This window comes from Triticum dicoccoides, chromosome 1B (genome assembly GCF_002162155.2).
Source record: "Triticum dicoccoides isolate Atlit2015 ecotype Zavitan chromosome 1B, WEW_v2.0, whole genome shotgun sequence".
In the NCBI taxonomy this organism is placed as follows: Eukaryota; Viridiplantae; Streptophyta; class Magnoliopsida; order Poales; family Poaceae; genus Triticum; species Triticum dicoccoides.
In genome coordinates, this window is record NC_041381.1 from 433,622,123 (window position 1) to 433,646,627 (window position 24,505).

General features: G+C 42.0%; 2 protein-coding genes and 5 non-coding genes across 7 annotated transcripts; all 7 read left to right on the plus strand.

Annotated features, from left to right (window-relative positions):
• Positions 1 to 1,487: 1,487 nt before the first annotated feature.
• On the plus strand, positions 1,488 to 2,583 carry LOC119306251. The gene has a single exon (XM_037582527.1). The coding sequence runs from the start codon at positions 1,587 to 1,589 to the stop codon at positions 2,196 to 2,198; it is 612 nt and encodes a 203-aa protein (XP_037438424.1). The 5' UTR covers positions 1,488 to 1,586; the 3' UTR covers positions 2,199 to 2,583.
• Positions 2,584 to 5,533: 2,950 nt separating this feature from the next.
• LOC119339485 (nucleoside diphosphate kinase 1) lies at positions 5,534 to 8,022 on the plus strand. The gene is made up of 4 exons (XM_037611527.1): positions 5,534 to 5,672; positions 5,777 to 5,825; positions 5,909 to 6,140; positions 7,687 to 8,022. Exons 1-4 carry the CDS (start codon positions 5,619 to 5,621, stop codon positions 7,802 to 7,804), a joined length of 453 nt encoding a protein of 150 aa, XP_037467424.1. The 5' UTR covers positions 5,534 to 5,618; the 3' UTR covers positions 7,805 to 8,022.
• On the plus strand, positions 6,593 to 6,692 carry LOC119351034. The gene has a single exon (XR_005169581.1). It is a non-coding gene; the product is annotated as a small nucleolar RNA R11/Z151 (small nucleolar RNA).
• On the plus strand, positions 6,745 to 6,838 carry LOC119351041. Its single transcript, XR_005169587.1, has one exon. It is a non-coding gene; the product is annotated as a small nucleolar RNA Z152/R70/R12 (small nucleolar RNA).
• LOC119351632 lies at positions 6,915 to 7,099 on the plus strand. The gene has a single exon (XR_005170071.1). It is a non-coding gene; the product is annotated as a small nucleolar RNA Z112 (small nucleolar RNA).
• Positions 7,170 to 7,317, plus strand: LOC119351135. Its single transcript, XR_005169669.1, has one exon. It is a non-coding gene; the product is annotated as a small nucleolar RNA snoR2/U65 (small nucleolar RNA).
• On the plus strand, positions 7,380 to 7,500 carry LOC119351481. The gene has a single exon (XR_005169971.1). It is a non-coding gene; the product is annotated as a small nucleolar RNA SNORD14 (small nucleolar RNA).
• Positions 8,023 to 24,505: the final 16,483 nt, after the last annotated feature.

Below are 24,505 nucleotides of genomic sequence, written 5' to 3' on the forward strand. Positions count from 1 at the left end.
TACATCGACAACAGCTCACTGGAAATTATGGAGGCCATGGTAGCAAGCGACGTAGCCAGCGCATGCAAAAGGGATCAAGTCTCTAATAATGCTCGTGCTTTGGAAAGTTTGGCAGGAGCGCAACAGCCGCGTTTTCAGGAAACAAGAGGTGACTGCGCAAGATGTCATCAAGGCCATCAGGAGAGAACTCTGTCTTTGGCAACAGGGAGGTTTCAAGCACATCCAGAGCCCCTTCGGGGATCCGCCGTGAGATTTTAGGGTTTTAGCTCTAGGGGCCTCAGGCACCCCCGCCTTTGTGCCCTTTTCGGTAGTCTTTCTTTACTCCTTGATCCCTGGATCGTCGCCTTTGCCACTTTGTCATCTGCTCCCTGCTTAATCAATGAAACACCAGGCTTTGCTGGCCAGTTCAAAAAAAAAACACAATCGTTGGTTGAATGAAGCACTTTCATCCTCCCAAAACGATTTTCCTCTAATGAATAATAATCCCCAATTCATGTTTGTTGTAGCCAAAAGCTCAATCGTGGCAAGGGCCGCCTCTCTCCGTCGAGGCCGACAAGACTGCACCTGGTGAGATGCTTCTTCGAGCCTCGTGCAAAAGAAAGGGAGCTTTCTGCAGCGGCTAGTTTAGACTAGCCATAGTGGGAGTAACTTCAGCAGTAACATCGAGTCCAACTCAACAATTTTGCTTATGTGGCAGTGAGTTAATGAGGAGAGAGATGGTTATGGTAACTTAGCTAGTTACTATAACATCACATGTCCCAATGGAATATGAGTCTATAACCTAATAAATGAAGCTTTGCATGTTACCACACTTATGTTACTATCCACTGTGAAGGTAGTAACATAGTCTAGGGACATGTGTATGTTACTAGTGTATGTTACTACCCATTGTGGCTAGTCTTATGCTTCAGTCAACGCAAGAAATGCATGTAATAAAATTCTTAATAATTCAATTAATAGCTTACGAAAGAAATAATTTCCTTCTGTAAATAGGAGATGCGCAAATCTTCTTCGTGTTCTAAAAACAGAAACAGAAGAAGCTGAGTCGTCGTGTATTCGTACTCGTTCCGTTCAGAAAAAAGCATTGCAATATTGCCAAAAAGAAAAGTAGGCAAGTAGGGGAGGATCGTGTTGGTGCCCCGCGGCCAAACGTTCGGGGAAGAACCAACCATGGCGCACCGACCAGGTCGCTGCCGCAACAAAACCGACGCGGAAACGAGTGGAAAAGTCCCGGTTTTTCGCCGGAGCGCTGCTATGCACACGACGCATAGCAGACGATTTGTACACGATAGGGCATATCCGTGCGTCCGTGCATATTATCAAAGTGCAGCAGACGGCTAGACGAAAATCGTGCACCTGTCGTCCATGGAGTGCATCGTCTGCATAGCTGTTTCGTTTTTGCCGTCACGGCGAGGGCGAGGCCCCGCCTTTAACCCCGGGCGCGCCGTTTGTTAAAACCCGCGTCTTTGACTCGCTCCGCCCCCCGTCCCGTGCCATCCGGCTCCCTTGAGTCCAAACCCAGCAACCGGAGCGGCGAATCTCGGCAGGCACCACCGCCCAGCAAGCAGCCGCCGTCAAGGCCAGCGATGACTGCCGGCGCCGCGAGCGCGGGCGCGGTCCGGCGGGCGGTCGACAGGGCGTGCGCGGCCGCCAGGGGGGCGCGGCGCGCGCTGGCGCGGTTCGCGCCGCGGCCGTCGGCGTTCGGCGCGGCGGCGGACGCGGAGGCCGCGGCGGTGCGCGGGGTCCGCAACGCGCGCACGTTCCGGTACCACTACGCCGCGCTGCAGTGGGCGCTCCTCCTGGCGTCGCTGGCCGCGGCGGGCCACCGGGCGTCGGTGCTCTTCCTCATGGCCGCCTCCAAGGTCCTCCTCGTCTGCCTCGGCCTCCTCGCGCCGTTCCCGAGATTGGTGCTGCTCCGCCGGCTCGTCGCCGCGGCGTTCGTCGCGCTCGTGCTCGCCGACATCGCCGCGGCCGGCGCCGTGGCCAACCTCATGGCCGCGCTGGCGGTGGGCGTTCCGATCATCGTGCTCCACGCCTCGTTCCGCGTCCGCGACGACCTCGAGGGGCCCTCCACGGAGAACGGCGAGGAGGAGGAGGCGGATGAGGAGGCGGCGGTCGTGGAGAAGAGGGAGGACGGCGATACGGAGGCAGGCCCCACGCGGCGGTCCACGGCGGTCGCGCCTCGATCACCAAAGTGACGGGCGGTGCGAGCTAGGCGGCTGGCTGATCGATCAGACGATTCAGAGTCTTGGTCAAAACTGTCTAACGATCTTGACTGCTTCTTGATATAGATCAATCATACTACTGGTACTCGTATTTTTGGCTGAAGTTTCGAATCGAATCGGCTAATACTCCTACAACAACTGGACGATGAATGAGGATTACGTAGACCCGATGTGGATGCATCCATTTCCTTAGTGTATCTATTGGACTAATCTTTGATCATATATACACTTAGCAGAAAGCCAGAAAAGAATGAAATACATAACCAAAATTGGCACTCGGATTTACTGTGACAATATACATTTTGTCACTGCATCGATCTGAACACTGGATGCGAGCTTGCATTCATCTTGACCGCAGCGACGGGTGAACGGCTCTGTTCGCACCGCCAGTCCTGCAATGTACTCCCTCCGTCCGGAATTACTTGTCGCAAAAATAGATAGAAATGGATGTAACTAGAACTAAAATATGTCTAGATACATCCACTCCCACGAGAAGTAATTCCGGACGGAGGGAGTAGGTGTAAACAACTATTATCTCTCTAAAATTATCTAAGGGCGTGTATAATGATTGATAAGATAGTCTCATCTTAAGTCTTGCATGTGATTTAGAGATGACAAAAAAAATTGTCTACAATGGGTCCTCTCTTAGCCTTTTCTTGAATAACTAGCAATTCCTAAAAATATGGTGAGACATATTGTGTTAAAAGATCACCTCTTGCCTTCTCTTAAATAAAAGAAGACAAGCCTTTTCTTATGAGTTCTCTCTCCTCCACCTCATCATCTATCCTACGTGGCACGGAAAAATATCAGGTGCTCCGGGAGCACCTAAGCTTAGGTGCTCCCGTGCGAGCTCAGCCGTTGGATCTTAGATCCAAGAGCTCCTGTGAAATGATGAACATTTTTGCAAAAAAGCCCTCATAAAATCTAAAAAATGCGCACAAGTACAGCAGCTACAGCAGCTCCCTGTTTGCCGTTGGATCTGAGATCCAAGGGCCCAGAAGTCCGTATCATGGGAGCACCTATGCTCCCGTATCACAGGATACTCTCCCTACGTGGCACTCCTAAGATAACACCATTGTACATGCCCTAATCTAGCATAGGGATCCCCGAGAAGTTTTCTTTTCCTTCTTTTTCCTTTGTGACCGTCTCCACCACGTGGCGCATTTGTGCTGCTGCGATTGTGATTGTGTGCTTGTTTGAAACACAAGTTTCTGAATTTAGGCTAATATATTAGTTTTTGGGTAGATGATGAATTTTAGGGCACGAGGTCCCTAGTAGATGATGTATTTTAGCCACTCAAACTTCTTCTTTGTTGATCTTGGTATCGACGACTCCTCTTCCACGATCGACAGAGGTGGCGGCCGCGGCGGGAGGCGGCGATGTGTAGCCTTGGCGGCGGCGCCACCTCGTCCTTACGGCACGGCGACCTTCTTCTTGCCCCGCGCGACTGCGCCGTGTAGGTGCAAATCCACCTCCTCTTCCACGTCCGGTGGAGGCGGCGGGTAGAACGGGAGGGGTCGTGCCTACGGCGAGAATGGGGCGAGGGACAGTCACGACAGTGACAGAGATGGCGGACGGTGTTGACATGGCGGCGGATCACCGGCTGGCGGCCGATCGCAGGCGACGCGCATGCATGGTGAAGGACCTGGAAGTTAACAAATTGGCAGTTACACGTGTGCGGGGCTGCATGCGTTTTACATCACACCCCAAGTGATGTATATTTACATCACGAGAGGTAAAATATAAATCGTGATGTAAAAAAATGGCCAAAATTTACATCACGGGGCAGCTGTTGGAGACTTGTTTTTGCCTTCAGGTGGTGTAAAAGTGTTTACAAACTATTTTACATCACCTATTGGAGATGCTCTAATAGTGCATATATATATATATATATATATATATATATATATATATATATATATATATATATTATTAAGCATATGTATTACAAATTTATCATGTCTATATAATACCTAAATAGTTCATCCCCACTGTCCTTTCTCTTGACATGCAACCTATTCACCTCAGCAATTATGCCACATCAGCAACTCTTGCTTGTGTATACCCCGTTTTGCATTCTGGTACTTTTCTTTTGCATTATGTTACGGAACCGACCGAACACAAGTGGACCAGAACAAAATCGAACCGGAACAGATCTCACCCTCCCTCGATCAGGTCGTAGGCCAGCAGAAACTTGACACAAAGCTTGAAGCGAGGTGACATGTAGACCTGACCTTCATATGTCCAATACTATTTGTATATGTATTTATCTCCGATGATATATTGATATGAAGATTAATTGCTCTTTATTAGGCAGATTACGGATGTAGTTCCATATGTTTGCCACACACTAAGAAAACCACAAGATTTAATGTTGTATAATAATATTTATTCTATTTTTGCAATTTAATAAAAAAAATTGCAGGTTTAAAAGAAGTTTATTCCAAAGTAACATGCTTACAGTCCGCTTTAATAATTATATTTATTGATTATTCATTTATCATGTTCCATGCTACCATGCTTAGAAAAAGAATGAGCTACAAATTAACAGGCTAATGTTATCCCATACAAATGTCTCGCAGCAACGCACGGGGTATTATCTAGTCATATAAATCAATAACAACATTTTCTAAATAACACATATAATGCAATTTTTGTCTTACAGTAAAGACGCTGTACCTATTTATGAATTATCTAGTAAATAAAAATGGAACCATACATTTTTTATGCTCAAGCATTGACACCATACTATTTTCAGTAATAAAATTATACATGTTCTAAACAAGAATGCTAAAAAAATCAGATATATTTCTCTGACAACTACGTATGCTCTGATATATCACCCGGTATCTTATAACCCATGCGTCAAAGCCATTGAAACATTAGTTCCAAATATTTTTGAGTTATGACTCAAAGTTGACCGATGAATAACTGCTGTTAATCTTGTAGCATATATATTTCAGGGATTTAGCGCAAATTGTTTCAGGGAATAACCGAAATTATTTCTCCGAGTGGAAGTCTTTCTTTCATTTTTCTTTTCGAGGGACAATTCTCATTTCATTATTTTTGAGAAGAAGTTCTTCTTTCATTTTTTTTTGAGGGTACGTTCTTCTTTCATATTTTTTTTGAGACAATCTTCTCTCATTTAGGGGTTTTGATTGATAGAGAGCTGGTCCTATTCAGCCCACAAAGCCTTTGTTTCTTGCTTGGTCGCGGCAGCAGCACTGAATAAGGCCCAGGCCCGTAGCACGGTACGACACCACCGAGAGGCACGTGCGCGGCGGCCGGGCCGGCCGCTATATATTCGCTCGAGCCCCTCGCTAGGGTTTCCCTCACCCTCCCTCGCAGTCCAAACCCAATCAGAAATCTCAAGCTTAGCACAGAAGCAAAACAATGGCGGAGCAGACCTTCATCATGATCAAGCCCGACGGCGTCCAGAGGGGCCTCGTAAGCGCCCCCTCCTCTAATCTTCTCTCCCGTCGGCTCGTTTGCTCCGCTGCTAGCTCGTGCTGACATCTGCGTGCTCCTGTTTTTGTTTCTGCTTTAATCAGATCGGCGAGGTCATCAGCCGCTTCGAGAAGAAGGGCTTCTACCTCAAAGGTAACCAGTACAACTCTCACGTCTGTGCTTGAATTACGGTTCTGGTGAAGATTTGCTTGCTGATCTGCGAGCTGGCTATGCAGGTTTGAAGCTCCAGAACGTGGAGAAGTCGTTCGCCGAGCAGCACTACGCCGATCTGTCCTCCAAGCCCTTCTTCGCTGGGCTCGTGGAGTACATCGTCTCCGGCCCGGTCGTCGCTATGGTCTGGGAGGGCAAGAGCGTCGTCTCCACTGGACGCAAGATCATTGGCGCCACCAACCCCCTGGCCTCTGAGCCCGGCACCATCCGTGGTGACTTCGCCGTCGACATCGGCAGGTGAGATTTTACCCTGAAGTTGTCAGTGAGAAAGTAGTTATTAAGTTGAATAGTGTATAGCTTATCCTGATTGCGTGTTACCGTGCCTTTAATCTTCAATTCAAAAATCCGCATACTTGAATGTGTAGTGTAGATACTATGCTCATGTAGTTAATTAGAAGATAAGATTGTGTTGCAGACTACTTATTCGGCTCAGTCAAATCAAATATTTGATGTCGTCTGAGTTATTTAGCCTGTTGAGGCTTAGTGGAAACTAAGGCAACTAAGTCTAAATCGTCTAAAAGAGGAAACACCTTGTGCTTTTACATGAATTGTTCAGTTCATAAAATCTTGTTTGCGTTATTTGTTGATTTATTCAGACTCTAGTCGTTTCATTGTAGGACAGAACTTATGGCTCATGGTTTTTGTATGTGTGCACTTTAGTCATTCATGTATGATTTGGAGTAGAGGATTGGCTTGTGATGATTCAGGTCCGAAAGGATCTTAGCGGATTTCGGTGAGGCAGATTTGTCTGTCATTGATCGATTCATGTTGTTACACACACTGAAGCCTTTCTGTAATCTATTTCATTGATTTTGTCTTGGTTTTCATTCATTTTTTCTGCGATGCGATGATGATTCATATAGGTTTTTGGCAGTAGTGGCATCCGTCACTGTGAGCCTTCAAACCAAAAACGACTTCTCTTTCCACTGAGCATTGCTTTATTCCACTTGGTCCTCCCGGTTACATATTGTGAGATGGTTTTTGCTTTTATGTCTTTATATAATGCATCTTGTCTTGTTGAAGAGCTCTAGACCATAGGAAGTGCCGTATGACACTGTAAACAGCAGCTGTTTCTCTGCTGCTGTAAGTGTCCATCCTTATATCATAACCTTTGTGGTTTTGTCTGGGATGGAATTACCCATTTGCACCGGCTTGATTCAGCTGTGTGCTTGATTTTAAACGGGTCTCTGAGGGATTTCTGCAATGCTTTCTAATCTTCTTTCTCTTAACTAGATTATATTGTCAATATTTTCTTGATTTTGCTTGGGCCCGATGCCACGTCTCCATTAGCGACAAGCCTTGACTGGAGATGCTACATTGTGCCGAGAGAGAGTTCTTGGACTTCTCACATTTGATAGGAACCTGAGGCTGTGATTCAGTCGGTGCACAGAGCCGTTTTTTTGTGATTACACTTCTTGACTGCATAGCCATAAAATATATTTGTTGTAGTTGTTTTTGAAATTTGGGGAATTCAAATGGTGATGATGATAGAACTAAGGCTTGTTTCTCAAAACATTCGCAGTTGCCGCCTAAGAGCTTTCGCCCTGCCAGGCTTGAGAGCTAATGCTGCCAATTCCTTCCTTGGATGTCTGAGCCATGTTGATTTTCTTTGTTCTTAATCTTCTCTTTTGATATCAGAAAAATATTACTACAATGTTGTAGGCCATGAGTGCACTTGAACCTGCTGTGTATTGATGGCCTGTTTAACACTAGTGTCTCCCTTCGTATCACTATGTATTGTGCTATCTGGTTGCATTCTAAAACTTTTATCTGCATCATCCAGGAACGTCATCCATGGAAGCGACTCAGTTGAGAGTGCCAGGAAGGAGATCGCCCTGTGGTTCCCTGAGGGCATTGCCGAGTGGAGGAGCAGCCAGCACAACTGGATCTACGAGGCCTAAGATGTGTCATGAGTGGTTGAGTGCAGGTTTCGCAAAGCATCTACCAAACTAGTCTTTGGTTGTTTACAGTTTTGAGATTTGTATCTCGGGAACCTTGTTTGTGTGAACTGAAGTTATCTCCTTGTGCTTGAGCATGCAAGTGGTATCTGCTGCTCTATATTTACTATATGGTATTGAGTTGCATTTCATGTTTTGGTTGTGGCTTTGCCATGATCTTTACAGCAAATTGGTGTGCTTAATTTTGTTGATGCACACTCAATGTTATAGAAGTGTGTTAGCGAAAACTATTAACATCGTTAACAGCATTGGCATTGTAGATGTTAAAGGCAATATGTAAAGACATGACTCTGGGGAACTCCCTGAAGCGTGGCAATGGATGGCAGCGACGGTAATAAATGGAAGCGAGTAAGAGCATTCTCCATTAGATGATAGGTGCACCAAACTATTTGCACAAAAGTTCATTTTTACATCACCAAAAACCGTTACTCTACTCTACGCGTTGGCCGGCATTTTAGAAGATCCGCCGCCTCGTGAGCAGTCTGTTGAACGTCCACTTTTTTGCAACAATGATCTTGTTGCGGAAACACTGGTAACAGAGATTGTGTGGCGGATATTTTTGTAGCATAGTTGTGTGAATATATTTTTACAACATAGATTGTGTCGCCGAATTTTTTTCCTGCCTTCACTTTTTTTTGCAACAAAGGTATTGTTGCAGAAAAACTTTGCACCTCAACTGTTGTTGCAGATTTTATTTTCTTTGTTTTCACATGATGGTATTAGGAGAAAGTTCTGCAACATGACTGTTATTTCTGTGCAAAACAAGTTGTTTGCTATGATCATGTTGGATGGTGGTGAGGGAGGAGCGGCACTGCCTGCCCCCGCCATCACGCCGCCGGCGGCGTGCCCCAAACCTCTGACCAGGTCGCCTCGCTGCCATCCTCCTGTCCGGCAAGGTGGGTGCCTTTAATCCCCAAACCTCCGACTAGGTCGCCTCACCACCATCCTCCTCTTCGACAAGGTGGATGCCATTAATTGCCGCGGAGGCACTTGCGTACAGAAGAGAAGAGAGGTTGGTCTAGTAGGCCACTTGTCTATCATGGAAGACGACGAACACCTGTGCTAGATCAGCCAGTTGAGCGATAGCCTTTTCCCATAAAATAGGTGTTTCAAAAAACATCATGGTTGCCTTCCTATGGGGGTTCTATTTACATATCTTTTGGAGCAACAAAAGATGATTTGTGGAGGTGTGGGAGAAAAACTAAATCTGAGTCTGATTTAATTCTTTTTCACACATAGACGAATGCGATTCCATTGTGAAAATTTACATGCATAAGAAAAAAGCGTCATCTTTTGTCAAAAAAAATATTTTTTTGAAATTATTGTTCATCTGGTGATACATCTGATGATTCAATTTTTTGTCAAATGCACCTTAGGACGGTGATGCAGAGCATCCTACGGCCATCCCCATGGACCTATCCTCGTCTCCTACGACACCATATGGACCAATGACTAGAGCTCGAGCAAGGGCTATTGAAACTAAGGTGAACTCCCTCCTCTCCAAACTTACACATTCTTCATGTGAGACATGACTACTACCTCAAGCGGAGACCCTATGTGTGCTCAGGTACTTAGAGGATAGCCACGGAACAACTACATCTAATGAACAAGATGGCGAGCACACCAAGTACAAGGTCTAAGAGAAAGAGCTGTCAGGAAACTACAGCCTCCGGACGACTGGACCATGCTGGACGTCTGACGCCTGGAACACCAGCCAACGAAAGGACCCAGCCAACTAGTGCTACAACGCCCGGACGACCGACACGGTCCGGACGTCCGACACCTCCCAGCGCCCGGACAATCGAGCCCCATCTGGTGCCACCATCACAGTACGAAAATAACGGAAATTTGAGCCCTTTCGGACGTCCGACGCCCTCCGGACATCCGACGACACCTGACAAGAGCAGAATCACCGAACATCCGGGGCCCTCCGGGCGTCCGACGCCTGTCTGCGCACAGTGACTAGGACCGAGGCCCATGTACCCCTTCGCCCCCTTAGACTATATACTCTGATGAGGACATGACTACCTTGAATACGACCAAAAATATTGCATACATGTATATTTGTGAGGTGATTTCTAATGCAAACTATGCAATAATTTATTTATGTCATCCAGGACAAAAATACTTCACAAACTTTTGTGCCATGTCTAATTGCACTTGTATGGGACATTTGTACAATCCACATATGAAGATAAGGGAGAAAGAGAAATTTACTTGATGTTCAAAAAGTTCTTTCACGTCACTTTTGGCCTAAGAGAAGATAGAGTCCAAGTCTCTCACGTTCTGGATTCAGATTCGGACTGCACAGACATACCTGAATCAAAACGCCAATAACTTTTTCATACGAACTCCGAATTGGGTGATTCTTTTTTTTGCTCGAAAGTAGATTTCGTGCACTTTCCAACCCAATTGGATTCACCTTCAAATTCATCCGGAGCGTTGAGTTAATCTGATGCTGCAGCAGAATCCGAGTCAAACTACAAGTCCAAAGGTGTTACGTCACCTCCACTTGGGCCCATTGGCCTTGTACGGCCTAGGGTTAGTTTTCGGCTGCCTTGGGACATCCTCCCACCTCCTTGGCCGCCACCCCTTGCTCCTATATAAGTAGATCCATCTAGTAGCTTTTCCCTTGGGATTTGTTTAGTTAAAAGTTAGCCATTGCAACTTCGTATACTTCGTTTGTGTCCAATGACCAGACCAAGACCGCTTACGGATCCCCACCTTTATCAGTACTTCATATATATGTTCGCAATAGACCTTCGTTGTCAGATTGCTTTATCATATTCTTGCTTGTTCTTTGATTGCTTGCAGGAATAGACCTTTGTTGTCAGGTTGATCGTGCTTCGGCGTGGTCAATAACCTCTCGGAGTTGGTTTAGCGATTGCTAAGGCGCAACGTCGTGCATGTTTGTAGTCGGATCATCAAAGTCGTCTCCACCAAATCGATAGTTATCATCTCATCGAAAGGTCGGGACACCCCGCCTCTATCAAGTGGTATCAGATTTCCAGGTTGCTCGGTGAGAATTTCTGTTATCCTTAGATTAGATTTATTTTGTTACTTTTTGTCCAAGAAAAAGCCACAAAAAAAGTTAGATCTATTCATCCTTTATTCAAGCCAGTCTCACCCTTTGCAATTTTTTATTCATTGCTTGCATAATTGAATTATCGGTTGCATCATTGTGCCGAGTTGCTGGTCTCAGTGTCTAGTTCATTTAGAGTTTCGAGTTCTGTTCACATTAGTCACACCACCGCTGCATCGTTATCCCTTCCGCTGTCCACTACACATCCATCAGTTTCCATCACGTGCTACCCATCGTTCATTGTCATAATCATAGTTGAGATCGTTCACATCTTCACTTGATCTAATCTGCATCTTATCTAGTTTGTTTTGGAAGGAGGGAGAGAAAAAAAGTAAAAAAAAAGTCAGAGAAAAAAAAGAGAAAAAAAGTGTGACGAAAAAAGAGAAAAAAAAACAAAATTCAGATCTATCTAGACTCAATCTCGTAGTTGAATTCGGATTGTAATCTGTTTTGCGCACTGTTCAGTAAAACAGGCATACCTTCCTCATACGAAGTCCGTTTTGGCTCCGCGAGTACTCAAATTAAAGCTAGTGACAAGACGCATGTAAATAGTTTTAGAAGCTAGTTCAATATTTGGCACTTCAAAATCGGCTTCTAAATAGGTCTTTTTGCCCTCCAAAGTTCGCGAACACAGCTTGTTTCAGTTTTTCAGGCCAGTTTTAGAATTTTTTGGCTCCTCATATCAACTCGGAATTGAGTGATTCTTTTTGCATTTGAAAGCTTGAGTTAGTAGCATTCTTTGAATAAAGTTATCAGAAAATTGGCTCAAACTTTTCAAGAGGAAAGTTGGAGAGAGAGTTGTTGTATATCCTGCTTGGCAGTTGTTTTTCATCATTATCTTTACTGCCGTTGTGATCTTCACTTATATCTTGTTGTCCAGAGCTACTTAGTATCCTTCATTGATGCTAGTTGTGCTACGCCGTGACCTCATTAGTGTTCTAGGCTCGCATCTCTAGTCCGGTCTAGCCTAGGACCAGCACAGTACCGTCGTTGAGCGTTTATTCAACATTGCATCTTTGAATTGATTATTGCTAATATTTTGCTACCATATATAGCCAACCCAGCTCCACATATTTCTACACCGTGTATACGTAGGTTTCCCTGGCAATCGCTTTGCACAATGTTTAGAGTTACTTGACACCGCTGGTTGCTTGTCACCACGTGCCGCATGGTAAGAACTTGTAAGCTATTGATATTTGCTTTACTGTGAGCACTTTACAACAACATCCTAGTAGTTCATAGGAACATTATTCTCGAATTTTGTTTCTTGTTTCTACTAATCATGACAGGTTCCGGAGATAGAAGTTCTCGGACGATGGACACATCTTCACCATCACGAGAGTTGGGACAACACACACAAGCATATGGCCAGGTTATGTCTTTACCATCATTTGAGGGTAGATTTAATCCTGCTATTTATCTAGCTTGGGAGCTTGAATTAGAAGAAGTTTTTAGTCACCATGATTTTTCTGAACTTGAGAGAGTACGAGCTACCACTAGAGCATTTACTGGTTTTACTTCTGTTTGGTGGAGTGTACATTGCAAGAAAAACATTGATAACCAACCCACAACTTGGAAAGTTTTGAAAGTTGTAATGAGACAATAATTTTTTCCTCCTTACTATCGTCGTGAATTGCTTCGCAAATTGGAACAATTAAAAGAAGGTAGTAACACTGTTCATGCTTACTACCAAGAGTTCAAATCTTATATGCATCATTGTGACATAGAAGAATCTGAGGATGATACAATGAATAGATTTTTTGGTGGTTTGAACCATGATATCCGTGCAAGATTTCACTATATTCCTCGTTGCATTACTGGTATGTATGTTTGCGCTTGTACCTTTGAGAGACAGATACAGGAGGATGCATTGGGTGACTACAACAACTACTATTCCAGTTCATGCTCACCACCACCGGTTGGTTCCTCCACCGTTGCTCCTACTAGAGCAACCCCACGTCAGATTGTGAGCGCGACATCATCTCAAGTGTATGGTGCATTGTCAACGCCCGTACCTACATCAGCTACGTCTTTGCGACAAGGTAACAGTAAAGGTATTGATGATATAACTTCACATGGGAATGATGCATCCCTAGTTAACTTGAATGCATCATGTGTTGAGTTACCTGGTGATTTGAGCACATCACCTATTTTAGAGAATCTTGATACTGTCATGAATGTGTCATGTGATCAAACAACTGAAATACCAACAATTTTGAGTGCACCCATTGAATTAACTATTGATGCAAAAGAATCAATGTTTAATCATTTTGATATGACCTCTAATCTTGGTGATGATTCTGTGTCGAATGACTTATTGCATGTTTGCTTATTTAAGCATGTTGTAGCATGTAAATTTGATGCAAGTAAGGTTTATTCACCAATGTTGGGATGGTTTAATGATGAACATTGTCAATCTTTTGAAATGAATAAGAGCTTCACTTATATGTGCAAACTGAGTTGCAATATTTTCATGCCTTCTACTTCTTGTGATAATGTTTTGGCTTTAGATTTTATTAACTATGCAAGTTACTCATCTATTCATGTGCCATATGTGCAAAAATCAAGGGAAGTAAAAATGGATGACATATACATATACAACATGTACACCTTGTCTCTTTTGTTAGCCACATTTCAGATTAAGCAATGCCGAGGACGGCTTTGTTTTCAAGAAGGGGAGGATGATGAGTACATGACTACCTTGAATACGATCAAAAATATTGCATACATGTATATTTGTGAGATGTTTTCTAATGCAAACTATGCAATAATTTATTTATGTCATCCAGGACAAAAATACTTCACAAACTTTTGTGCCATGTCTAATTGCAGGTGTATGGGATATTTGTACAATCCACATATGAAGATAAGGGAGAAAGAGGAATTTACTTGCTGTTCAAAAAGTTATCTCACGTCACTTTTCGCCCAAGAGAACATAGAGTCCAAGTCTCTCACGTTCTGGATTCAGATTCGGACTGCACAGACATACCTGACTCAAAACACCAACAACTTTTTCATACGAACTCCGAATTGGGTGATTCGTTTTTTGTTGGAAAGTAGATTTTGTGCACTTTCCAACCCAATTGGATTCACCTTCAAATTCTCCGAAGCGTTGAGTTATGGACGAAACAATATGATGCTGCAGCAGAATCCGAGTCAAACTACAAGTCCAAAGGTGTTACGTCACCTCCACTTGGGCCCATTGGCCTTGTACGGCCTAGGGTTAGTTTTCGGCTGCCTTGGGACGTCCTCCCACCTCCTTGGCCGTCACCCCTTGCTCCTATATAAGTAGATCCATCTAGTAGCTTTTCCCTTGGGATTTGTTTAGTTAAAAGTTAGCCATTGCAACTTCGTGTACTTCGTTTGTGTCCAACGACCAGACCAAGACCGCTTACGGATCCCCACCTTTATCAATACTTCATATATATATTCGCAATATTCAGATTGCTTTATCATATTCTTGCTTGTTCTTCGATTGCTTGCAGGAATAGACCTTCGTGGTCAGGTTGATCGTGCTCTGACGTGGTCAATAACCTCTCGGAGTTGGTTTAGCGATTGATAAGGCACAACACCGTGCACGTTTGTAGTCAGATCGTCAAAGTCGTCTCCACCAAATCGATAGTTATCATCTCATCGAAAGATCGGGACACCCCGCCTCTATCTTACTCCAACTCCGCCCAAAATTTAGGGGTAGCATTGTGATAGCTCATTTTGGAGATTACATTGCTCATCCACTTGTCCCTACTCCATTGGAGGTTGAGCCCTCCATCTAGGAGAAGATCCCCTTGTGGATTTTTTTGACTGAATACTGTGAGGCAAAAGCCCCACAACCCTTTATTAAATAAATCAACTAGAGATCCTTACAAGAACAAGGCATAAAGAAAGAGAAACTTACCTATACAAACCTACTATTTACAAGTATATATATATATATATATATATATATATATATATATATATATATATATATATATATATATATAGACACTCTTCATAACAGAGCTATAGCAGATTGTTAATCTAGGCTAAGAGTAGAGGTCTCACAAAGGTCTTAAAACCTATGTGACAGCATGGTAATGTCATGGATGAAGTTTCTATTCCAAGCCCGAAAAGATGGAGTCTCATCCCTGGATATTCTTCCATTTCTGATTAGCCAGATGCTCCATGAGGCAATGAAAACAACCTCAAGGAAGAAAGGATGCCCAAAGCTTGTGCCTGCACGCAAGATGCATTCCTTTGGAGATAGACCATCTTGCCAGAGTATCTGAAGATAGTTCCAAACTCTGTTTGCAAAAACACATGTGAAAAATAAATGGTCTCTAACTTCCAAAGTTTGGTTGGGCAAATGAGGCAGTTGCTATCATCCTCAAGGGATCTCCAATGCCTTCTCAGAAGCATATCCCTGGTATTGAGTTTGTCATTTAACAGCAGCCATGCAAAAACCTTAATTTTCATAGTACATCTGCTACCCCATAACCATTTGCATGGTTCATCCAGTGGCATATGTGCATGCATCATTTTATAGTAACTCTTAGCCGAGAAGGGTCCCTTTCCTGATACCCAAGACCAGATATCATTCTCAGTAGCATTTCTCTGCATGAAATTCAACCCATCTGTGATGATTTGGAATTCACTTAAAGCCTCCACAGATAGAGGTAAGTGGAAAAGTTGCTGGATCCTGATTGACTGTAATATCTTGAATTGATAGTTTGTCATCAATCACATATGAGAACAACCTTGGGTACCTTTCTTTGATTGGAGTTGTAGACCCCATAAAAGACCATGTATCATGCTAGAAAAGGACAGGGTCCCATCTATGTACTGTAATTTCAGAATGGAGTCTGAAAGTTTCATTCAGTTTCATAATGTCCCTCCACCGGAAGGAGCCACAAAGAACAGTGGCATGGGGCACTCTGCCATCATAATAGGTTGACCAGATTAAAGAAACCCAAGGTATATCAACTTTGTTATAAAACCTTGAGACATGCTTTGTGTGGAGAGCTTTGTTCTGTATTGCAAGATTCAGAATACTTATGCCACCATTTTCTTTTGATCTATAAACCATAGGCCAAGCTGCCAATGATTGCTTGGGTGTATTAGAATTTCCTCTCCACAAACATTGCCTCAAAATCCTCTCAAGCTACTTTATGATGCCTAGTGGAAGACTCGGACTACATAAGAAATAAATTGGCATGGAGGACAAGGCAGATAGGACAAGCTGTAGTCTTGATCCTTATGATAATAAACAAGCTGTTGCTGTCAACCTCCTTTCCATTCTATCCACAACAGGGACTAGATCTTGGATTCTTGGCTTGGTGATACCAACTAGGAGTCCTAAATAAGTGAATGGCAGAGAACCCACTTGTGGAAGTTCACCTTTAGTCCAGTTGAGGCCCAGAAATCATGTAGCATATTCTTGAGGGCAATTATCTATGTATTCATAACAGGGATGATTAAGAGAGTATCATCAACATATTGGACTATAGGGAAATAAGGATCATTGGTGTTTATGGGCAAGGTTAGCTCCCCTCTTCTTAACATATCATTTGTGATAGACTATAGCAGATCAGCAGCAATAACAAAAAACACAGGTGATAAAGGATCACCCTATGTGACAACCTTTTTGCATTCAAACTGCTTTCGAGGGACCACATTAAGGAGGACAGAAGAAGTACTAGAAACTAGTAGCTCCTTAATCCATGAGATCCATTTGTCATCAAATCCCTTGTACCTTAACATTTGTAGAATTAATTTATGCTCTATAGTGTCAAAAGCTTTGGCAAAATCCAGCTTTAATATCAAAATTGGCTTCTTAGAGGCATGACATTGATGAAGATACTCTAGTGTCCATGCAATATAGTCTTGAATTGATATGCATTTAAGGAAACCATATTGGTTTTTTGTGGATACATGCAAGGATGACCTTCTGCAGTCTATTTGCAAGCAACTTGGTGAGGAATTTCAGACAAGTATTTGTCAAGGAGATTGGCCTAAAATCATTAGGGCCCTCAAGAGAGAGGATCTTTGGGATCAGAGTGATTAAAGAACCATTGATGCTAGCAAGGCTAATGTTCCCTTCCCAAAAATCATTTATGAGATTCATAAAATCCTCCTGAATAATGGGCCAACATCTTTTCACAAAAAGTCCAGTGAAACCATTAGGACCAGGTGCCCTGTCAACTGGTAATTCCTTTAGCATTGTGTGGATTTCTTCCTAGGTGAAAGGGGTTGAAAGAGATTCCAAACCTGGCACTTGGTGGATGAGATTTTGCAGATCAAACTTCATATCTATACCATTTGCCACCCCATTCTGTTTTTAAAAGATCCCCATAAGATACTAGCCATCTGTTGATGTTCAGAAACAACAACTCCATCATCATTTCTCAAACTGACAATATTATTTTGTATGTATCTCTCTGTGGCCATTGCCTGATTTTTTTTTGAATTCTCCTCCCCCACTTTAATCCATCTGACTGTACATCTCTGCTTCCAATAAATGTATTACAGATGTAACAATCCCTCCAGGTGTAGCTTAACAATTCTCCTAAAGTTAAATTCAGCCCTTGAGAGGGGTCTCTCATCCTCTAGATTATCAAAAGCTAGGATGAAAACATTGCATGCTTGAATAAGAAGCTTATGTTGGGGCACACTGCATTAAAAACAAAAAATTTCTACCACACGCAAGATCTATCCATGGAGATGTGATACGTCTCCAACGTATCTATAATTTTTGATTGTTCCATGCTATTATATTATCTGATTTGAATGTTTAATAGGCATTTATATGCTATTTTATATTATTTTTGGGACTAGCCTATTAACCAAGAGCCCAGTGCCAGTTTCTATTTTTTTTTACCTATTTTAGAGTTTCGCAGAAAAGGAATACCAAATGGAGTCCAAACGGAATGAAACTTTCGTGATGATCTTTCTTGGACCGAAAGGAAACCAGAAGGCTTGGAGATGAAGTCGGAGACGCAACGAGGCGACCACAAGGCAGGTGGACGCGCCCCCTACCTCGTGGGCCCCTCGTAGCTCCCCTGACATAGTTCCTTCGCCTATATATACTCTTATACCCTGAAAACAGCCAGGAGAGCCACGAAACCACTTTTCCACCGCCGCAACCTTCTGTACCCGTGAGACCCCATCCACGGGCCTTTTCCGGCATCGTGTCGGAGGGGGATTCGATCACGGAGGGCTTCTTCATCAACACCATTGCCTCTCCGATGCTGCGTGAGTAGTTTACCACAGACCTAGGGGTCCATAGCAAGTAGCTAGATGGCTTCTTATCTATCTTTGATTCTCAATACCATGTTCTCCTCGATGTTCTTGGAGATCTATTCGATGTAATACTCTCTTGCGGTGTGTTTGCCGAGATCCGATGAATTGTGGATTTATGATCAGATTATCTATGAATATTATTTGGTTCTTGTCTGAATTCTTATATGCATGATTTAATATCTTTGCAAGTCTCTTTGAATTATCGGTTTAGTTTGGCCTACTAGATTGATCTTTCTTGCAATGGGATAAGTGCTTAGGTTTGGGTTCAATCTTGTGGTGTCCTTTCCCAGTGATAGTAGGGGCAGCAAGGCACGTATTGTATTGTTGCCATCGAGGATAAAAAGATGGGGTTTTCATCATATTGCTTGAGTTAATTCCCCCTACATCATGTCATCTTACTTAATGCGTTACTCTGTTCTTCATGAACTTAATATTCTAGATGCAGGCAGGAGTCGGTCGATGTGTGGAGTAATAGTAGTAGATGTTGAATCATTTCGGCCTACTTGACACGAATGTGATCCCTATGTTCATGATCATTGCCTTAGATGTCATCATAACTATGCACATTTCTATCAGTTGCTTGGCAGTAATTTGTTCACCCACTGTAATATTTCCTATCTTGAGAGAAGCGACTAGTGAAACCAATGGCCCCCCGGTCTCTTTTCCATATTATTGAATCTCATTTACATATTACTAGTTTCCGATCTACTATTTTGCAATCTTTTACTTTCCGATCTATAAACCAAAAATACCAAAAATATTTACTTTACTGTTTATCTATCTCTATCAGATCTCACTTTTACAAGTGACTATGAAGGGATTGGCAACCCCTTTATCGCGTTGGGTGTAAGTTGTTGATTGTTTGTGCAGGTATTCGTTGACTTGTGTGTCGTCTCCTACTAGATTGATACCTTGGTTCTCAAAACTGAGGGAAATACTTACGCTACTTTGCTGCATCACGCTTTCCTCTTCAAGGAAAAACCAATGCAAGCTCAATAGGTAGCAAGAAGGATTTCTGGCATTGTTGCTAGGGAGTTCTACGTCAAGTCAAGCCATACCAAGTACCCATCATAAACTCTTCTTTCTTGCATTACATTATTCACCATTCACCTCTCGTTTTCCTATCCCCCACATCTAAAACAATTTTCGAAAAGACTTGCCTTTTTCTTTGCCTTCTTTCCATATGTCTTTGTGTTTCTATGTGCCTTCTATTTGTTTGCATCTTTGATTGCAAAATCTATTGATATGGATCCACTTAAAGTGTTCTACTTGGATCATCTTCGATCTTTATGTGCTCGTGCTAAAACCCCAACTAGTTTAGTTGAGGGAAAATCTTTAGATGAGCATGCTCATTTTGTGCGTCACCGTTTGTCTGAAAAAGGGTCACTCTTATGGAATCAAATAAACAGTTTGCTGTGTTATGCTTGGAATCTTTGTGAAATTTATGATTTTACTTGTTGCTCTAAGAACCCTAAAAAGACCTTCCCTACCTATGTGAGTTTAATGATAATGAAATCTTATTTTCGTATGGAAAGGGTGTTTATAGGTACTCTGATATCGAACAAATTAAAGAATTTGTTGGTTTTAAGGGTGCTTATGAAGTTGCTTCTTTGATTGAAAAGTATGATATTACTCTCTGCAAATCTAATTTTTTTGACATACTTAAATATTGCTATGAAAACTATGCTCATAATGTCTATGTCAAAGAATTTATTGAGAGAATGACCGTTGCTTTGGAAGAAAATAATGATATGCATGAATCTATAGATAATTATGATTCCGATGATTTGATTGAAATATCCCTTGATGAACATGATGCTTGCTATTCTTGTGGCCATGATGCCAATATTTATGGAGACGAATTTTCTGTAGTTCCTTATGTTAAACGTGAGATCATTGCTATTGCACCCATACTTGATAGTTCCTTCGATGAGAAGCATGATTGCAATGATGTTATCATAAATTCTATTAATGTCAATTGTATTAATGATATGAAAAACCCCAAGCTTGGGGATGCTAGTTTTGCTATGTCCACTACTTGTTGCAATGATCATGATTGGGGTGATTCTTCTTATGATCTTGAAAATTTATTTAAGCCCCATGATGAATATGAGATTGATAATAATGTTAGCAATAATATTGAAAGTGGGTTTGGAAGAGTGCCAACTTTAGATCCCACATATTTGGAGAATGTTCAATCTTATGAAACTTTTGCTAAAAGTGGGTTTGGAGAGGTCATGACTTTAGTTAATGTTAATCCCACTATTTTGGAAGAGTGTCAACTTCGCATGCATGTGGACCGTGTTGAGAATATGTTTTATGATAGCTATATTGTTGAATTTGCTTATGATCCTACATGTAATTATTATGAGAGAGGAACATATGGTTGTAGAAATTTTTATGTTGCTAAATTACCTCTCTTCATGTTGAGATTGCTGTCATCTCTTTCTTCTTCCTTGCGTATGCTACTTTTTGCTTTCTTTGATAATTTGTTTGCTTATAAAATGCCCATGCATAGGAAGTATGTTATACTTAGATGTGCTTTTCACATTCTACATGATGCTCTCCGTTTATTTCAATTGCTATCTTTCTTGTGAGCATCATTAAAATTATGAACGCCTAGCTAAAAGGCTTCAAAACGATAGCGCTTGTTGGGAGGCAACCCAATTTTATTTTTGTTCTTTGATTTTTGGTCCTGTTTAGTAATAAAATATTCATATAGAGTATGGTAAGATGTGGTTTTATGTTTTAATTAGTGTTTGTGCCAAGTTAAACCTTTAGGATAGCTTACGATGATAGTTGTGTTGATCCTGCTGAAAATCAGAAACATTTGCATCCAGTAAATTATTTTTGATAATTCACAGAAACGTGATTTTGATCTGATTATTTTTGCTATGAATTTGTGCATAATTTTCTCAGGTTTTCCTAATTTGGTAGTATTTGTAGAGTTACAGAAGTATTGGAGTGTTACAGATTACTACAGACCGTTCTGTTTTTGGCAGATTCTGTTTTTCGTGTGTTGTTTGCTTATTTTGATGAATCTATGGGTAGTATCGGGGGGTATGAACCATGGAGAAGTTGGAATACAGTATATATTACACCAATATAAATAAAGAATGAGTTTTCAACAGTACCTTAAAGTGGTGATTTATTTTCTTATACTAACGGAGCTCGTGAGATTTTCTGTCGAGTTTTGTGTTGTGAAGTTTTTAAGTTTTGGGTAAGGATTTGATGGACTATGGAATAAGGAGTGGCAAGAGCATAAGCTTGGGGATTCCCAAGGCACCCCAAGGTAAAATTCAAGGACAACCAAAAGCCTAAGCTTGGGGATGCCCTGGAAGGCATCCCCTCTTTCGTCTTCGTCTATCAGTAACTTTACTTGAGGCTATATTTTTATTCACCACATGATATGTGTTTTGCTTGGAGCATCTTGTATGATTTGAGTATTTGCTTTTTTAGTTTCCCACAATCATTCTTGCTGTACACACCTTTTGGGAGAGACACGCATGAATCGTAATTTATTAGAATACTCTACGTGCTTCACTTATATCTTTTGAGCTACGCAATATTGCTCTAGTGCTTCACTTATATCTTTTTAGAGCACAACGGTGGATTTATTTTATAAAAGTTATTGATATCTCATGCTTAACTTATATTATTTTGAGAGTCTTTTAGAACAGCATGGTAATTTGCTTTGGTTATAAAACTAGTCCTAATATGATGGGCATCCAAGATGGATATAATAAAAACTTTCATATGAAGTGGATTGAATAGTATGAGAAGTTTGATTCTTGATGATTGTTTTGAGATATGAAGATGGTGATATTAGAGTCATGCTAATGGAGTAATTGTGAATTTGATAAATACTTGTGTTGAGGTTTGTGAGTCCCGTAGCATGCACGTATGGTAATCGTTGTGTAACAAATTTGGAGCATGAGGTATTCATTGATTGTCTTCCTTATGAGTGGCGGTTGGGGACGAGCGATGGTATTTTCCTACCAATCTATCCCCCTAGGAGCATGCACGTAGTACTTCGTTCAATGACTAATAGATTTTTGCAATAAGTATGTAAGTTCTTTTTGACTAATGTTGAGTCCATAGATTATACGCACTCTCACCCTTCCACCATTGCTAGCCTCTCTTGTACCGCGCAACTTTTGCCGGTACCATACACCCACCATATACATTCCTCAAAATAGCCACCACACCTACCTATTATGGCATTTCCATAGCCATTACGAGATATATTGCCATGCAACTTTCCACCATTCCGTTTATTATGACAGGCTTCATCATTGTCATATTGCTTTGCATGATCATGTTGTTGACATCGTATTTGTGGCAAAGCCACCTTTCATAATTCTTTCATACATGTCACTCTTGATTCATTGCACATTCTGGTACACCACCGGATGCATTCACATATAGTCATATTTTGTTCTAAGTATTGAGTTGTAAGTAAATAGAAGTGTGATGATCATCATTATTAGAGCATTGTCCTATGTGAGGAAAAAAAGAGAGCTAAAGAAGCCAAAATAAAAAAAGAGGCCAAAGAAGCCAAATAAAAAAATGAGAGAAAAAGAGAGAAGGGACAATGTTACTATCTTTTTTCCACACTTGTGCTTCAAAGTAGCACCATGATCTTCATGATAGAGAGTCTCTTATTTTGTCACTTTCATATACTAGTGGGAATTTTTCATTATAGAAGTTGGCTTGTATATTCCAACGATGGGATTCCTCAAATGCCCTAGGTCTTCATGAGCAAGCAAGTTGGATGCACACCCACTTAGTTTCTTTTTGAGCTTTCATACACTTATAGCTCTAGTGCATCCGTTGAATGGCAATCCGTACTCACGCACATTGATATCTATTGATGGGCATCTCCATAGCCCATTGATACGCTAGTTGATGTGAGACCATCTCCCCCTTTTTGTCTTCTTCAGAACCACCATTCTATTCCACCCATAGTACTATGTCCATGGCTCACGCTCATGTATCACGTGAAAGTTGAAAAGGTTTGAGAACATCAAAGTATGAAACAATTGCTTGGCTTGTCATCTGGGTTGTGCTTGATTTGAGTATTTTGTGTGATGGAGATGGAGCATAGCCAAACTATATGATTTTGTAGGGATAAGCTTTCTTTGGCCATGTTATTTTGAGAAGGCATAATTGCCTTGTTAGTATGCTTGAAGTATTATTGTTTTTATGTCAATATTAAATTTTTGTTTTGAATCTTTCGGATCTGAACATTCATGCCACAGTAAAGAAAATTACATGGATAAATATGTTAGGTAGCATTCCACATCAAAAATTCTATTTTTATCATTTACCTACTCGACGACTGATACGTCCATTTTGCATCATGCTTTTATATCGATATTTATTGCATTATGGGCTGTTACTACACATTATGTCACAATACTTATGCCTTTTCTCTCTTATTTTATAAGGTTTACACGAAGAGGGAGAATGCCGACAGCTGGAATTCTGGGCTGGAAAAGGAACAAATATTAGAGACCTATTCTACACAACTCCAAAAGTCCTGAAACACCATGAAAGTCAGTTTTGGAATATATTAAAAATATCGGGCGAAGAAAGCACCAGAGGGGGCCACCCACCAGCCACAAGGGTGGAGGGCGCGCCCCCTGCCTTGTGGGCCACCTGGCAGGCCCCTGATGCCCATCTTCTGCTATATGGTGCCTTTTGCCCTAGAAAAAAAATCATAAGGAAGCTTTCGGTACGAAGCGCCGCCGTCTTGAGGCGGAACCTCGGGCGGACCAATTTAGGGCTCCGGCGGAGCTGTTCTACCAGGGAAACATCCCTCTGGGAGGAGGAAATCGTCGCCGTCGTCATCACCATCGATCCTCTCATCAAGTGGGGGTCAATCTCTATCAACATCTTCACCAGCACCATCTCCTCTCAAACCCTAGTTCATCTCTTGTATCCGACCTTTGTCTCAAAACCTCATATTGGTACCTGTGGGTTGCTAGTAGTGTTGATTACTCCTTGTAGTTGATGCTAGTTGGTTTATTCGCTGGAAGATCATATGTTCAGATCCTTAATGCTATTCAATACCCCTCTGATTATGAACATGAATATGATTTGTGAGTAGTTACGTTTGTTCCCGAGGACATGGGAGAAGTCTTGTTATAAGTAGTCATGTGAATTTGGTATTCGTTCGATATTTTGATGAGAGATATGTTGTCTTTCCTCTAGTGGTGTTATGTGAACGTCGACTACATGACACTTCACCATGATTTGGGCCTAGGGTAAGGCATTGGGAA